Below are 18,164 nucleotides of genomic sequence, written 5' to 3' on the forward strand. Positions count from 1 at the left end.
GCAGCTCTAGGATGAGAGGAGGCATGTGGCCATTTCATTAAGGCAGATGAACAAGGGCTACAGTGTGTGTGGAGATGGGGGGCAGAAGGCTGGTCTTTCTCAAATATAGCTCCACTGCACTGTAGCTGTCACAACACTCAGACCAAGCCAGGAAAAGAGAGGAAGAAGAGAAACTTCTTAACGCTCTCCCCATTTCTTAAAATATTACACAAGTTTCTGCTTTATGCTACCTCTCATTTCTCAGTTTTAGCTGCCTTTTTCTCCCTACCCGGAGAGAGAGACTTTTTTGTGAATATTTCCAGTCCATGACCACCTGTCCCTCCCCCACTCATCCCCACATCAAAGTGCCGAGACATTTGTGGACACCACCTTGCCAAGTTTTGGCTGAGCTGCTAACAGCTTTAATGGTCTTATATTTGTCGATTTTCTTTCAGCTGCTGAGCAGGTTCTGCGGTGTTTCTCTCTGTGCCAGATACACAGCTTCCAGCTATACAATTTGTGTAGACATTATCTAATAGGATCTGCTTCACTGTTTGCTGTTTCATTTTAGAATGGGGTTATTCTGTTTAAGATTTAAGTTTGATGACAGCAGCTTTTCCTCATGTTAGACAGGTTTCCCTGGAGGTAGCATATGTGGCTCAGATTTGTTACAACACTTATGATTACTATTGAGAAGAGCAGTTGTCTTTTAGTCACATTTTGCCTCTATATTTCCTGCCAAACTGAAGTGTTTTCTTCACACAGGGGTCTCTGAACACTGTGGTCGGCTATGTCAGTGCTCAACGTAGCTACAGAAAGGCTGTTTGATGTTCCTTGCACACTTCAGAGTCAAGTGCTGAGGTGTCTTTCAGCATTGCCCTCCAGGCCACCTTGTTATACATTTAACAAGTTTTCTTTTTGTTTTTCTTCCTTTTTCCTCTGTTGACAGTTCCTCATCACAGCTCTACTTAGAAAGAATGCACATCACCTTCCAGGGTTTGCCTTGGAATCTGTCCTTGTAAACCATAGGGCAAGTTTTGCTCTCCTTTAAACATGACTAAATGAAGATCAATTTTATTTGTGTTCTTAAGTGTAGAGATTCCCTTTGTCACATATACTTGTGCTCAATGTGCATAATTTCACAAAAAACACTGTAGTTGCTCATTTTTTCCTCAATTATACACTGACAAGATGTTCCAGCACTTGAGTGTCACTTCTTGTATATTACATTGGAAAGGAATGACAGTTATTTGAATATGATAAATGTAATTTCACTTGTTGGATTTTCTGTTCATATCTTCATCAGAAATGAGCCTTCCTAGCTGCACTGGTTGCACAAAGTGTGAGTAAATACTAACTAAAGATGTTTGCTGCTGGTACACAACAAGAGGATATTGGTGCATTAGACATCATTAGAGTAAAGTATGCACCATCTGAGCAGGTTTTCTATTGCACACTTTTGTCATACTCAAAATATAAAGGTGTCTTTGTTTTTCGAATATATGAGACTATTGTCTCTGTTTTGCTTTGTTTTTCCTGTCTCTTTTGACATCCAGTGCCCCATCACATGTTCTTCACTTCCTCTTTTAAAATACAGAGTGCATTATTCTTTTAACTTTATTAACTCTCATAATGCAGTGGGGGAAGGGGAGGAATAGAAAACACTTTTCCCCAGAGGTTTATTGTTTAAAACGGGTGCAGTTCTTTCCCAGGGTAAGGACTTCAACTAAGCAGAGAGGAATTTGGGCCAGGCCTCATAAAAAAAAAAGTATTTGTGTACCAGAAAGATTTTCGCTTTTCCTCTCTAAATCTTTGTCATTAATGACTTTAGCAAATGTGAAGTGGAGAGTGAATGGTTCGGCTGTGCGAGGTCTTCAAAGAAACCCTCTAATTATTTATCCAGGATATCCTACTCTAGAATTAGAGGCCAGGTCACCATTGGCTTTCATGCCTTTTTTCTGCAAAGAAATAATTTCCACAGAATGGTTTCACTGGGACACCCTCTAATCTCTCCTCTATGTGCATGTTTTGTGCATGTGTGTCTAAGTTTGTAGTCACTCATACAGTGGGAGATGTGTATCTATGTGCATGCACATACTAGCTGAAGAATGAATGGGACTAAACCACTGCTCAATATGAAGTGTTTAAAAGAGATAATAGGTTTCCATTTTCCACACACATACTTGATGACTTTCCACATCTCTGCTCTCAACCCAGACAGCTTTCATTCACATTACTCAGGTTTCCTAGTCATTTGGCCTTCACATACCTTCTAAAAGGGATCTTATCACCCTACTCAGGTTTAGACGTTTAACCGAACACTGGGTTTAACCCTGGCCTGTGGCACTGCCACTTCACCTTCTTGGACTGCTAAGCATCTTTTTGCCTGAAATCATCTCAGCATATCAGTGTAAATGACCCATCTAACCACTGAAATACTGTGCTTTTTACAGTCACTCTATAGATGTACTTCTTCACCTGATGTATGGCCCAGTCTACTAGACCATTTACAGTATTATTCATTGTATTTGTGTCATCTAAAAACTCCTTTTAGAATTTGCTAACAGAGTGTGTCACTTTAAGAATGCTCTCCAGTGGATATTTGTCTAATTCCAGGTGCTAGTAAACCCTGTGTTTTACCAGGTGCAGGACTGGGTCATTACTAAGGTATTTGTTTTCCAGTTCATACAGATAGGCCCAGGATTACAGACATGATATCCATGTTCCCTCTTTGTCTGTTAAGACATGATCTCTGCATGAAGTGCTGCTTCACTTTGTGAGAAGCACTTCAGCAAAAAATAGCACAGAGTTACTAAGCTTTTTTGTGGGCCAGATTTCTTTTTTTGTTTTTTATTTGCACCTTTTTGATACCATTGGCTCTGTATGAGTCTGCCATCCGTCATGGAAGTAGAAGTAATGGTAATGACATTTTCCTGTTCACCCCAGTCCATCAAATCCCTTGGGTTGTGAATGGCAGGGTAAAGCTGCAAAGCTGAGTGGTGGGTGGGTTGTGGTTTGCAAGGGGGGGCAGAGGTTTGTACATGTTTGTTGGACAGCTGATGGTCTCTCCAAAACATTTACATAAACCCCCACGATTGTGATAATAAACCGTTTTATCATTGGGCTTCCAATCAATAATGTGGCTTCTTTAGGTTTAATATTTCAATGGTATTGATCATTTTAACAACTGTGTGTAGTTGGCTTGCCTTAACTGCAGTAACGCTGCTGTAAAGGTGTGTGTGTTTTGGTACATGTTTGTGTAAGGCTGGCTTGTTAGACAGTTGTCTTCTAAAACAACATAGATCACTTCCCAACCTTTCAGTGTAGAGTGATTCTATATTTCACATTTTGTTCAGTGCTGTAATTTTCTGTATGCTGTTCTGTCTTCTTTTTTCATGACAGAAACATTCCCATTCCCAAACACTTTGTGGTCATTGGTTCTGTTCACCACCTCTACCACCCTCATCCTCTTACTACAGAGTAAATGAAATGGAGTTAGAGCAAACAGAAGCCCTGAAAGTACTGTAGTTAGCAGATTTCACTTCCATCCTCTCCTGAGAGAACGTCTGCTTCCCGCAGATATAAATAGGGGCAGATTTGATAATTAGTAGAAATGAAGGTCCTGGGGCTTGAAGACTTTGATCAGCACATTTTCCCCTTGTCCCTGACCTTTCATTGGACACGTGTCTTTAGCTCTCTCCATTTCTCTCAAGTTCTTACCCTAATCTCTTTTTCTCTGTGTCTATCTTCCTATACACTTTCCTGCTAATCTGCAAATACCACAAAAGAGCCTATACATACAAACTGTTTATCTACTAATATCTTCCTGGGATTTTAAAATGTTTTACATCTTCCCAAAGATCATAATCAGTATGTTGTCTTGTGATTGATTAGTGCCAGGCAGACCAGTGTACAAAGTATCAAGTGTCCTCTCAGCGTTCCTGCATTCCACACTATGGGAAAGTCAGCACTGCATGCAAAATATGTGAGGTTCCATGTCAGACTGTTGCAAATCATTTAATATCCATGTCTGTTGGTCTAAAATTGAGCAGAAATGGCGGATGTGTATCTAACTAATCTGATAAGTATTTGAAAGTCACAGCTAGAAGCTAAAGAAATCTCTCATTTCTTTTGCTTTCACTGTCTCTCTGTCTTTTTTCCATCACTTGCAATTTTACAGACACCCCACTGTGTACAAGTATATACTGTGTGTGTGCTCTGTGCACTTTGTTGCCTGGGGTGAACGTTAGTTTTTGCCCGATAGCCTTTCTCTCATTATACATCAATACCTTAATTCCAAGGGTAATTTATGCTCTTATAAATTACAAAGCTTTCTAAACAAACCACATGGGACTTAACAGGAAAATAATACAGTGAGTCTTTCAGTTTTTTTTTTGTTTTTTTTTGTTTAAATGAAGAAAGATAGCTTGTGGCTGCTGTAATAAGAAGTTACTTTCAGAGTAATTGAAATAGTCCGGACTCTTTCATTTTTAATCTGGCATTTTTTAGAAACCTGGATGTAATTTTCATGATAATATCATTGATATTCTATAAAAATATAATAATAGTATTACACAAAATGCAGTGTGACTTTTGGGCTTACTTTGTGAAAACTGCAGTAAGAGGGAAGTGACTGCTCTTTAAATAGAATGTATTTTATCGGCTTTCGCTTAATTTCTTTCTCTATACTGAGATGTGAGTGAAATGATATAAACCTTCTCCCACTTGTACTCCAAGTCTACCACAGAAGCCCCCCCATGCTGGTTGTTAATTGGCGAGAGACTGGGAGTTTCCTGCTGTGTGTTCGCTGCTTCCCTTTGCTTTGCCACCCCACCAGGTTTTTCACCAACACTCTGCAGAACCCAGTAATTAACCCACAGCTAATTAACTACTTCTAATTACACCAGCACGCTGTTTCTATCACACCCTCCAAAACTGAGGAAACAATCTAGCACCATGTGTAAATCCCCGCTAGATGGTTTTGGAAGTTAGCTGTACTCCGATCACATCATTTAATCAGACTGTCCTGTGCATGAACAACATACAGTTCTGCACTGTAATTTCATTGCCGTTTTGTCTTAAATCACTTTTCTTCCGTTCTGCAGCACGAAATGGATTAGCAAAATTTGATGGTGTTGCGTAAAGGGTAAAATCATTTTCAAGGTTCTATTTCAAGTCTATTAACAAAGGAGGCAATTGATACTATAAACAAATCAATTTTGCTTTCTCTGGCCAGTGTTGCTAGTGCAAAATGGTTACTAAAATTGAATGCTGTGAAACAAGAACAATCAGTACATTGCCTCTTGGGTATTTCAGTTTGCTCATATTATAATCAGCAAGGATTATTTTAGCTGTTAGTGATATATTTATTCCAACACTTATTTAGATATTTGATTCAGAAAGTACATATAAAATACCAGTTATGCATTCTGGGAACTGTAGTCTGGTCCCCACAGCAGCCTTCGTTTCTAGGTTTTCACTTGCTGTACCATAACATAAGCCGAACGCCTCAGTTCTGCTATCTGTGAGAAATACTTCCAGTTGTGCTAGTGGCTGACCCTCTTTACTCACACACACTCATGTAAACACACAGCTCTGTTCTTCCCCGCCTCAGACTCAACACAGCCACGGCTATTTCTGTTCCACAGACTGATAGCTCCTACTGAAGATCATTGATTTTACGGGAAGCCCTGTTTACAGGCTGAGTGCCATCGACCTGAGGTGACTTTTTGCCTCCTGCAGTTGAAGCAGTACTGGAGCTCCCTTATGTCTGCATTAGCAGAGGAGGGTAAACAGAATATTTACAACACCCAATGAACAGCAAAGCTTTATATGGTTAAGTGTCTGATTTACAGGGTTGAGCATCACAACAAGAGCTCCATGTATCGAGTATACTGTAATTATAACTCTGCATAGTCAATAGGGATGGCTAACTTCCTTGACTTACAGCTCCCAAAGTGACCCTGTGATAGCAATCTTAGACACTAAGATAGCATATTTCCCTTTCAGATGATTTGTATTAGTGGCTGTGTGTAATGTTTTATTAAGAAATGACAAAACTGATTCATAATCACAGTTTGAGGCTCACCCCTGATGTTTACATGCACCATAGTTGTACCAAATTGACTCATATTTGTTTTAAGTGTCGCTCATAAACCACTGTTAGCTTTTGCAAAGAACAGACAACAGCGTGGTTAGAAAGAATTATATTATATAAGTGTTTCAACTGCGATTTTGCTCACTGGGAAATGCTGTTAAATCCACACTTTACTAAGCACTGAACGGCATTAAAACAGACTCATGTTAATAAGTCCAATGCATGCATGCCTTTATTGATGATTAATTGGAGCAAACCTATGAGATAAGCCCAGGCCTCACTCTGCCTGAGGACTACAATGGTTCTCCCATCAATGAGCATGTCCCTAGTGCAACATCAAAGGCCTTCCCCTGCTTTATCAATAAGAACCCTTCCTTCCCACATCTTCCTGTAACTTGCTTAGCGTTCACGCCATTGATTTTCCAATAAGCACCCCTTACCCTGCGGTGGCTGGCCAGGCTCTGTGATGGCTCAGAGACCAAACACAGACAGGCAACATCACTGAGGGACAATAGAAAATAAGGCCTGGTGTATTGTTAAAGGGCCTCCAGGCGTATTAAGAAACAGTGTTTTTCCATTTTAAAGAGGTGTTCCCTCATTGCAGACATGGATGTGGGTAGGAGTAAGGGTTAGGTCTGCATCACGCCTATAGCCAAGCTCTCTTCACAGTTGGGGCTGAGTCAGAGCTAATTCCCTCAGGAAACCCTGAAGAGCAGGGTCCTCTAGAGGCATGACCAAGCCTTCAGGCAGGTGATCGGGGATGCTTATAATCAGATGGTTCCTTAGCTTTTAATTCCTCCCCCAGTCAGCCGGTAAATCCCAACTAATGAAAGGACCCATAACTTAAAACTTATCTCATTTTCCATCCCTTCCAAATGACATCCAGACCTGTTCTCCTGCAGTGTTCATTAGTACTGAGGTCTTTTTCACAAGGATAAACCTTATCTGGTTTGTGAGGGTGGTGAAAAGAAGTGGTGTGTGACTGTTTTTTTTTTTTTTGTTTTTTTTTTGCTAGAGAATAGAGAGACAGAAGAGGGAGACCCTGGTATAGAGTCTTTGAAGGCAGGTGGATAGGAGTTTGAGTTGTGCTTTCAGGAAGAGTTCACACATTGGGATCCTCTCCCTCAGATCACGTCAGGAATCCAGCCTTTCTTCCCTCTGATTATCTCTTATTGTCAGCTAAGGTTTGTTTTGGCTTCATACAGCCTGGTTCTTGTCAGCTCAGTCGGCCCACATTCAAAATTACAATACAGCACAGGGGCAGAGGCCATGGCAGGATCACCCACATTTTGTTGAAGTCAGTAGTAAAGCTAGTATACAATTTTTTTTGTATACTGTGTAACATCATAATACCACTTAGTAGTAGTCACCTTTAGTGGGCTGCTCCATCATTTTGATTTGTGGTTATTAACACAGTCAGCACACAGAGACGCAAACCTCCTCCACTTCCCCTCTTCTTCGACCGCGTCTCTTTGTCTGTCTCCTGGACTTGTTTAGTGCCTCCCAGAGATTAAAGCTTTTCCTGCTTTAAACAGGTGTCACTGAGCCAGGCAGACCTCCGAGAGACAAACAGCGTTATATCAGTTGGCCCATCTGCGACTTGCCGACTCCAGACAATCCCATTGCTCATCAGTAACCACTGCAGGTTATTGAATTACACCATCTTGATTTTAAAGGGCAATCCTGTTTTCTGTAAGCAGTGGACACACCAAGTTTGCTCATAGCCCCAGCACTGATCAAGAGTCATCGTGTTATCCTTTCTACTGCTAATTGCCTCAGGTATCTTCCAGCAGTAATGTAAATGGATGGGCACATGAACGGAGTACAGTGTGATCATCAAGGCAAAGATGAGAGCAGAAAACTTTAGAGGTCATTGTGTAGAAGTCTTAACAACTAGTTTGTATGTGGGCCCTGTGTGCCCAGGCCTGGTCGAGACAGGCAGTGGAAACTGGAGGAGGGGCTGATAGAGCAGATTACAGGAACAAGGTGTGAAACGCTCCATGTTCAGACAGGACACGTGAAGGCTTTTTCCTGACACAAAGTCACATTTTCTGCTTTTTTCATTCCATTTCCTCCGGTTGATCCACATGCTTTTCATTTGAGGAATCACGGCCTGTTTGACATGATATTTTTGCATTATTCTCTCCACCCTTGGTCCATTTGTGTGAAATAGCTGTTGAGCTCATAGCCCTTATTAATGGAGCAGATAATAAATACAGACTACTAGAGCTAGTATCCCCTCACTCAGTATGGCAGCCATCCCTAAATCATGTCTGGCTGCATGAAGCAATCTTGTTAATAAGCCAGCCAGTCTAGTATCTTTCATTTCATATGCAAAGCAAGACTAGGGGTGCCGGGTTGGCTTTTCTGGAGTGTAAACAAAACATTCTTGTGGATTGTACTGACACAGTTTTAGAAAGTATTTATTACAAAATTGTTTTAACCTTATATTTTGACTTAATAATTGCTCTGACAGTTACATAGTCATATCTAGGGCTGTATTTTTCCTCTTTATTTCATTATTCAAAATAATTTGTAAGATATGCTCTTTCATTATTACCTCGTCTACAGTGTGCTCTTCAAGGTTTAAATGTAACATCATTATAGGTGTGTCTTATTTTAGTAGTATGAGAGCATATAGGCCAGAGGTCTCAGGCATATTACGTTGGGGGGGGGGGGGCTCTTCATCAGACATTCATGAAGAAGCAGACAGACATTATCAATCTCTCCTCTCCCTCAGTGGTTAATATGTTAGGGTGTGGGGGTAGACTCTATTCTGATCACAGCTGAAATTTGCATCCCTAAGTAAATAAGTAAATAAATCAAGTGCAAGCAGTGAATGTGCTAATCAGCTGGGACATGGCAGTGAGCTTGGTGCCGGGAAACTTTGCTCATGTAATATTCAGCACTAGCAGGTTAAAGGGCAGCCCAGAGTTATTGGTTTCAGCCCGATTGCCCCCTTTAATCAATGTTGGCTGCATCCCTTTAATAAAATTATTAGCTCAGCAGTATCGTGTGCTATCATTTTATCTCTTCTGCGCTCTAAATTGCAGCCTGTGTTGGGCCTCTCAGATGCTCGGGGCATGGCCAGCTCCCGAAAGCTCAGCTCCCATTTATTATTTCAGAGACGAAGGATGGCTGGAGTGTTTGAAACCAGGCTGAGCATAGAGGTTATTGGATGCCAGATCTAAACACAGCTGCAGTGAAGTCCCAACCAAGCTTATGTATTTTGGGCTCATAGAAAATACCACCTTTTATTGCTGTGGTTAGACTTCACACATTTAGATTTCATACCCAGTCATGTATTTCTGTATAAATCTATGCACACAACTTGAAGATGGAGTGATAATGGTGATACTGTCTTTTTTTGAGATGCATTTCAGTTGTTCCTTTCTCCTCTAGTTATGTAAATGTACCGTGTGCTGATGGGTGGCTTCTCAGTGTCTAATTATCTCACAACGAATCTATTTGATCCATTAAGTTAGCCTGTTTCTCCTTTTTTCTGACTGCAAGTTAATTAAAAACGGATGTAGGATTTGCAGAATATAAGATTAGGGGTGTTGTTTGGAAGGTGAAGATAAAAGATGGTACCTTCCTGATATGGCAGGAAGATGAATCATGGACGGCTTATTAGTGCTTGTCTCAGGTATTGTGTTTAAGTACCTAATCTAGTGTAATGAGCACGGTGTCATTTTTCCAATTATATCTCAGACTTTTGTCTCTCACCCAGTGCGCCATACATTTGATTTTCTTCTTTTAACGTTCCCAAACATAGTGTCCCTCTTTTTATTTTTGGTATTTGATCTTTTCATAATAAGTATAGTAATATCTTATTTAAGTGATATAAATATTTAGGTTTCCATCACTGGCATGGTGAATAATGTCTTACCTCTGCGATGTATAGGTATCTTCATTGGCATTAAACATCTACAACAATAACCTCTTATCCTTTCCCTTTTGTGTCTCTGCAGGCCTGGATGCGATGAACGCCTCATGTAGGCATAAGCATGGACAGCTGTGAGTCTCCCGTAGTTTCTGGGACAGACGATGGGCTTGGCTCCTCCCAGCAGCAGCAACCACCACAGCCCTGGAACGATCATTCTAGCTCACAGGTCCCTTGCACCAACCAGGCCTCTTCCTTGGACCCCCTGTCCCTCTCAACCCCCTACCCTTCTCAACCCCAAATCCCCAGTACACCTCATGAGGGGGTGAGAGAACTACAGTCCCAGCAGCAGCCAAAACAGACGTCACCCCAAACCCAACGGGATAGTTCTGCCGCAGGCCAGCTGCATTCCAGAAGAGAGGGTCTCGAGGAGGAAGAGCAAGAGGGAGTGAGCTGTGGAGAAGACGAAGAATTGGAAGACTTGGATGAAATGGAGATTGACAGCTGTTTTCCAAGTCTTCAACCCTTTCCTGGGGTTCCTATGGCTCCAGGGGGAGGAGGAGGCATGCCCGCACTTCTACGACATCAGCCAACACGGCATCAGGGAGCGCCTGAGAGTGGAAGTGAGGAAGGAGAGGAGGAGGAGGAAGAGGAGAGTAGTGATGTGGAGAACCTGGCTGGAGAGATAGTCTACCAGCCAGATGGCTCAGCCTACATTGTAGAGAGCCTCAGTCAGTTGATCCAAAGTGGTGGGGGTATGGTACCCAACCTGCTTCCCACAAACTCTCTCACCAGTGGGGGAAAACCGGGGGAACCTGCTGGGACTTCATCCTCAGTCTACCCTCAGATCATCAACACGTTCCACATAGCCTCATCCTTCGGGAAGTGGTTTGGCAATTCAGACCAAGGTTTCCCCAATACCTCAACCATGGCAGGCCTCAGCCCTGTCCTGCACAGTTTCCGTGTTTTTGATGTGCGGCACAAAAGCAACAAGGATTACCTAAACAGCGATGGGTCTGCCAAGAAGTCCTGTGTATCCAAAGATGTTCCCAACAACGTGGATTTCTCCAAATTTGATGGCTTGGCCCTTTATGGCAAGGGTAAGCCAATTCTCATGTGTTTTCTCTGCAAGCTGTCCTTTGGCTATGCGCGTTCCTTTGCCACACATGCCGTCCATGACCATCGCATGACACTGTGTGAGGACGAGCGGCGGCTTCTAGGGGACAAGCATGCATCTGCCATTATCCAGGGCATTGGGAAGGACAAAGAACCCCTCATTAGTTTCCTGGAACCAAAAAACAAGAGCACTCCTCTGCCACCTACCCTGCTTCCTATTAACTCTGGCCAGAGCTTCTACGGCACATTTAGTGGTGTCCATCTGGAGCCTGGAAGCAGCAGTGGGGGTAGCGAGACCCTCCTGAACAAAGACTCTGACTCTAGCCTCCAGCAACAACAGCAGCAACAAACCCCACTTAGCTCAGTCCTCTCTCTTGGAGGGTTAAATATTCCCAAAGCATCCACTCTTACCTCATCCCCAGGCTCTGCCAAAGACTCCAGTGCCCTGCCCAAAAAGGGAGGGAGAACAGAGGAGCCTGCAGGAAAAGAGGTGGCATGCAAGGGAGAGGATGGGGACATTGAGGGACGTGAAAGCAAGGCACACCTATTGAGCCAGACTGGGGGCTCAGAAGAAGAAGAGGAACTGTTATTAGGGGAGGAGGAAGATGAGGTGGAGGCAGAAAGCACTGCATTGGTCTGTGGTGGTAACAGTAGCAGCGGCGGGGATGAAGCGGGGGAACCAGCTGTCTCAAACCAAAGCATTTCCAAATCTCCTTTATTAATGCCTAGTAGCGCTCTCCAGCCTTCTGCCTGCACCTCTGCGGTCAGTTCCACACTCAACAGCAAAGCCCTTGCTTCCACTTCCTCCTCTGTCAAGGAAGAGGGGTCAGCTGCAGAAAGTGGGGGGAGGACCTCAGAGCTCCCACTGAGCTTTAACTGCCAAGGGCCCACTGTACCCATGGCATTGGCGGCAACTGCCGTCAGAAGGAGCGAGGATGACACTGCTGGCACTTCCTCCTCACCTCTGTCCTCCAATGCTGCTGCTGATGAAAGTGCCAATCGAGATAGTGCCACAGCTCCAGAACCAAATGATTGCCCGGCAGAGGGAGAGGAGGAAAATGGATCCCTTCTGCACCATCACCACATGCACCACCATCATCATCACCTCCACCCTTCATCTCATGGCCACTCCCACCCCCTCACAGGGGGCCCCTGTGACATTACCGGTATGGGTGAATGTTCACAGAACCATGGGCCTGGTGGCAGTGGAGGAAGTGGGGTAGAATGCCCCAAATGTGACACCGTTCTTGGGTCGTCGCGCTCCTTGGGTGGTCACATGACCATGATGCACTCGCGCAACTCGTGCAAGACACTCAAATGTCCTAAATGCAATTGGCATTACAAGTACCAGCAGACATTGGAAGCCCACATGAAAGAGAAGCACCCAGATTCTGGAGGCTCCTGTGTATACTGCAGCAGTGGGCAGAGCCACCCTCGTTTGGCTCGCGGAGAAAGCTATACCTGTGGATACAAGCCCTTCCGGTGTGAGGTATGTATAAAAGACAAATTTTTATGGTTAAAATCTCAAAGTTGTTTTTGTTTTGCTGATTTGAAGATGCACGTAATTGATAATTATGGGATATTCCAATAATCATTCAGTGCAATTCAAGACATGTCCTATATTCCAGGTGTGTAACTACTCAACCACCACGAAGGGCAACCTAAGCATCCACATGCAGTCCGACAAGCACCTGAACAATATGCAGACACTGCAGAATGGAGGGTCTCTGGCCACTGCACAGGACCAGGTGTTTGGACATGCCCCAGGAGGAGTGGTGGCTGTCCCTTCAGTGACACAGGCCAGTAGCCACCACCCTCCCCATCACCACCCTACACAGTCCTCCACCCATATGGCTGGACCGTGTGGGGCCCCCTCACCGACCAAGCCGAAGAGCAAACCTACTTGGCGGTGTGAGGTTTGTGACTACGAGACCAATGTGGCAAGAAACCTGCGTATCCACATGACCAGTGAGAAGCACATGCACAACATGATGCTGTTACAGCAGAATGTGACACAGATGCAGCATGGCCGGCTAGGCCTGGGAGCTATGCCTTCACCATCTGAAGCTGAGCTTTACCAATACTACCTTACCCAGAATATGAGCCTTCCACCAGGCCTCAAGATAGACCCCGCTGGAGCTGAAGCCCAGTTCTTGATGGGAAGCTTTCACTTGGATCCTAACATGGCTGCCTTGACTCCAGCACTTGGTGAGTTCGAACCCATTTCCCTGTCTTACTGTCAGAAGACTATGATCATGAAAAATACACTCACTTGACTTACACTTGATTTACTCACAAAAAAGCTCAGTATGATAATTCCAGGTGATGAGTAGTGCACATTAACAACAAATGCACAACATATTACAGTACACAACAAAATAAGTAATGAGGTACATATAGGATTAAAAACACAATTGCCAAATCTTACAGTATTTTATAAAGTAAAAGTTAAAGTGCAGCTCGTTTGGATGCACTAAGGATTTTATTTATATGATAAGTGGGAATATCTATTTCTTGCCACTCTCTATTCCTGTAACTGGTCTTGGCTTTCTCTGTCTTGACCTGTGGTTTGGCTTCCCTATTGACCTTCATGTTCCCACTTCAGATGAGTGCCACTGTAATATAAAGAAGCAGTCATAAAAGAAAGCGGATCCATTTGAAACAAATTTACAAGGGTGTATATATCTGTGCTCCCTCACTGATAGTTCACATGTCAGTAGATCTGTGCTTAATACTTTAATCTCATGTTTACTGTAAAACATTTAAGTGCTAAAGACCAGTCTTCTGATTGGTGTCATTTACAAATGTATACTTAGAACTAAAGTAAACAGCATGCAGGGCAATACATCATGTTCATCCTCTGTCATAGGCCGCAACATGGATATCTGACACCATATTTTATTATATATATATATATATACACACACACACAAACACACACACACATGGACAAAGGGGGACTGACATGAACCAAAGGTCTGGCTACTGCAGTCAGGACCTACATGGTATATGCTTTACATACACTTTACCTAATGAGGCACCCCATATCCCCAGAATATTGACTGGATGTTTTTTTGTGTGAAATACTTAATTTTTCTCACAAAAAGTGGATTAGAGAGTCAAATAACTGTATTTTCACTGCCCTCTACCTCAGGCAGCCAGCCTCAGCCATTGTTCCCAAACTGCTGCTGAAGTTCAGGAATGGAGTTTTACTTTTTTCCAACTTTTGTATTTGCTGCTATAAATTTGATCTTGGTCAGAAAAAGTATATTAGAGGTCTCAGCATGGGTAATTTAGCCTCATAGTGCAGTGTTAGGCATGCTAGCTCCAACCTCAAAGTTTGCACAGACTTGTCTTTAACTGTTGCCAGTTCAAAGACACAAACAAGAATTGATTGCTGTGACTAATTCTTCTCCCCTTTTTTGCCATCTGGTTCATTTTCCTGTGAGGTGAGTTTTAATAAGCATGTTACAGGGAAGGCAATCATGACACACTCTGGGACTATAAACCATAGTGGTGTCGTCCTCAGTCACTTAAAGTGGTCATCTTACAAATGTTATGCATTATTTGTATATCTATTTGCACAGTTTACTACAACTATAGTACACAAGGTCCAAGATCTCCTACAATATCTGCCTTGAATAGGCATCCCCTGACCAATCGGCTAAAGTGATACGAGCTCTTTAGTGCTCTTACAGTGGAGTTTTGAGTGTATTGAGAAAGAGAAAGATAGTAAATGTTGACCTGAGCCTCTTGGTAATCCTTGTTTCTAAGAGTCAGCCACTATAGTGGAAAGATAAGAGGTGGAGTGCAAGAGAGTTAACGAAGAGAAAACTGTACTTGAGAGATTTTTTTTTCTCACCCTGACAACTTTTTTTAATGGAACTTAAATTTCATTATGCCTAGCGTATAATAGAAATATATGTGAAAACGGATGTAAAGCTGCAAATAAAAGATTGGTCTTAATGGGCTACAACTGGAACTAGATGAACAAGATCCAGGCTTGTGGTCAAATATTGAATTAACGCAGTAGTCCAGCATGAGAAGTAGGTAAAAATTTGAGCTGTAAGATACAGAAAAAAGGCCAGGCCTGGGACAACAAATAGGCACATGTGTGCATCTGTTTATTTGCGAGAGGGAAAGTGTAAGGAGCTGTGACCAGGGGAGATGGGTCTGTGAATGATTTCATGGGGGCTTCTCAAAGGTCTCCCTCTCCTGGCTATAAAAACTCAGGTAATGGAGAAAAATCCAAGAGCAGCGTGCATACTGCAGCAATAAATAAAAAGGAGCTGCTGGAATTAATTTAGTGTAAAGCCAGGCGGGGTCAAGCCTGCATGCTTAGTCTGGGCAGTGAAAGATTAAAGATCAGCAAGAAAAGGCAAAAACTCTTGCAGCTCTTACCTCATTTTTTTAGTATTCATTTTTAAGTCGGCCTTCCCAGACTGAATAGACATCAGTCCTGTGGTTGGTGTCATAGGATATGCACATGCTGAGTTTTTTTTCCACCTCACCATCGTTTAGACTCAGTACCAAGCAGGACTAATCTGTTAGGTGTCCATATTGATTTAGGGGCAATTTGGAGGGAAAGAAGCAGAGAAGTGGATTTTTTTTATATTATTATTCAGTGAACAAAGGCAGTGGATTTGATTTACAGTAATGTGTGCTTGGGAACTCCTTAGTTCCTCAGTAATGATAAAATAACTTGCCTTTTCTGTGGAGCTCATGGCCTCTGGAGTTGATTTACTGATAGGCCATGAAAGTGCACCAGCCCAAACAGGGCGATGTGTATGTTCATACTTTGGCAGTGTGAGGTTTTGGTCTCTGTGGGAAAAGTCCCTTCATTTCTCTTCAACGTACAGATGGCTAAGGGGCCATAAATATAGATTTGGTCATTATTATCCATGCAACATCTGGGAAGCTCTTCAGAGAAGGACAGGTTCACCTTACCTATAACCTGTTGTTATCCATTGATGAAAGATTTTTAGTCACAAATTCACAAACATGAAATTAAAGCAAGTTGTCTGATCTTATAATGCATGTGTTCCTCTTACTGAATATTTGTTTCCTTTTCTTTGTCTGCCTTTGTTTCTTGTTCACTATAGTAGGAGGAGAGATTCCTATGGATGTGCGGCTGGGTGGCGGGCAGTTGGTGTCTGAGGAACTGATGACCCTGGGAGAAAGTCTGTCACAGACCAGCGATCCCTCCCTTAAGCTCTTCCAATGCGCTGTGTGCAACCGCTTCACCACTGACAACCTGGAAGTGCTTGGCATGCATATGGGAGCTGAACGCAGCCTACCGGAGGAAGAGTGGCGTGCTGTGGTGGGCGATTCTCACCAGTGCAAGTTGTGCCATTACACCACTCAACTCAAGGCCAACTTTCAGCTGCACTGCAAGACAGACAAGCATGTGCAGAAGTACCAGCTGGTGGCCCACATTAAAGAAGGAGGCAAAGGCAATGAATGGCGCCTGAAATGTGTGGCCATTGGTAATCCAGTTCACTTAAAGTGCAATGCCTGCGACTACTACACCAATAGTCTGGAAAAGCTGAGGATGCACACTGTTAATTCCCGTCATGAGGCTAGCCTCAAACTATACAAGGTTAGTGGTCTACAAGCTTTTTTACAACTTTAAAAATCAACATTGTCTTGACAATGACCTGCTATTTTCATATATTACAGAATGGTGTTAATCCATTCATTATAATAAAAAATGTGATTTTTCGACACAACACCACAAATAGCCAGCCCATAAGTTAATAATATTGTCTAAACGGTCATAGTCCTTGAGAAGTGTGAATAAGCTTGGGAAATAAGAATGTTAGTATCTCATTTGGGAGTATTTATTATCTAATGGCATAATGTGTTTGTTCTTAATCCTCTCCCTGCTAATTCCTCCACACCTCACTGTAAATGTTCTATAGTGCCTTCCCACACCACTACTAGCTTATTTTCCCAAGGCATGAAGGATAGCTTTGTTATGTAACCCTTGCCTTCCCAGTAGTGGCATCAAAACAGGTCCACATCATGGCAGGTGAAGCTGGTTTGGCTGCTTAGGGGTGAATCAGTAGGAGACGAATGAAGAAGTGTGAGGAGACAGAGGTTTGGTGCTAATACTCCTTGGAGCGGGAAAGGCTGAATCGTTCTCGACAGCTGTATTGATTTTTGCTGGACTTGGAGCTTCACCTTCTCCTCTAATCATTCCATAATAGCCAATGGATGAACACTCTCCGAACAAATGGCCATAAATCTAACAGGCCTGATTCCACTTAGGTATCTATCCTGTGTGTCTGTGGCTTTGGCCACTCTGCGCTTAACCCAAACTGGCATAGCTGTGCACACATGTGCACAAAGACCCACAAACACATACAAGACACAAAACCAAACACATATGGACACTGACGACACATGCTCCCTCTAAATGTATATTATTTACACAACAACAAAACCTAAAATATATATATCTGCTGTCGTCACCTTTACACTAGTAGATTTAGTCTTTACATCTACAGTCAAGTGAGTGGAAGTTAATGTTTAACTCTCTAAAAGTAGAAAAACAAACAGGAATTCTCATGCTTGACATTTTTTGATGGTTTTAAAGTTAAAAAAAAATCATTCTATTTTATATATACAGAGTATAGCTTATTTTGGTTAGAGGGTATTAAAAGGCATTCGAGAAATGTGCTTCCTTAATCATAGTGTTTTTATTCAGATTAAAAACTAAGGTGAAGTGATCCATTTAAACCCCCTTAAAAAGGCTATTTGAAAGTCATCCAACATTATGAATAGTTCTGCAGCACCACTGGCATGGCAGATATGTTTCCTGTCTACAAAGACTTTGTTCGGAATTTACAGTAAAAGGGAGAAATCAAGTTTCAGTGTTTTGTTAAAGGGGAAAGCGTGATACGGGACTCCAAGTGCAGTCATTTTAAGAGGATCAGGGGACAGATGGATGTGTTAAAAGGAGATCTATGTTTTAGCTTGTCAGTCTTTGATTTGTACCAGAACAGGTCAAGAGGACACAAGAAACATTATTAGACACACAAGGTATTTACATGAATACAAATATGCAGTGTAGTTTGAATGTGATGA

General features: G+C 42.6%; 1 protein-coding gene across 2 annotated transcripts in view; it reads left to right on the forward strand.

The window, feature by feature from the left end:
* The window catches only part of zfhx3b (zinc finger homeobox 3b), a 288,910-nt gene that overhangs the window by 189,159 nt on the left and 81,587 nt on the right, over positions 1-18,164 (forward strand). For both annotated transcript variants that reach the window (XM_030127560.1, XM_030127569.1), the window contains 3 exons: positions 10,048-12,564; positions 12,704-13,283; positions 16,178-16,674. In XM_030127560.1, coding sequence (XP_029983420.1) covers positions 10,084-12,564; positions 12,704-13,283; positions 16,178-16,674 — 3,558 coding nt within the window. In that variant the 5' untranslated portion in view covers positions 10,048-10,083. The remainder of the gene's footprint in view (positions 1-10,047; positions 12,565-12,703; positions 13,284-16,177; positions 16,675-18,164) is intronic.

This window comes from Sphaeramia orbicularis, chromosome 3 (assembly GCF_902148855.1).
Source record: "Sphaeramia orbicularis chromosome 3, fSphaOr1.1, whole genome shotgun sequence".
Taxonomy (NCBI): Eukaryota; Metazoa; Chordata; class Actinopteri; order Kurtiformes; family Apogonidae; genus Sphaeramia; species Sphaeramia orbicularis.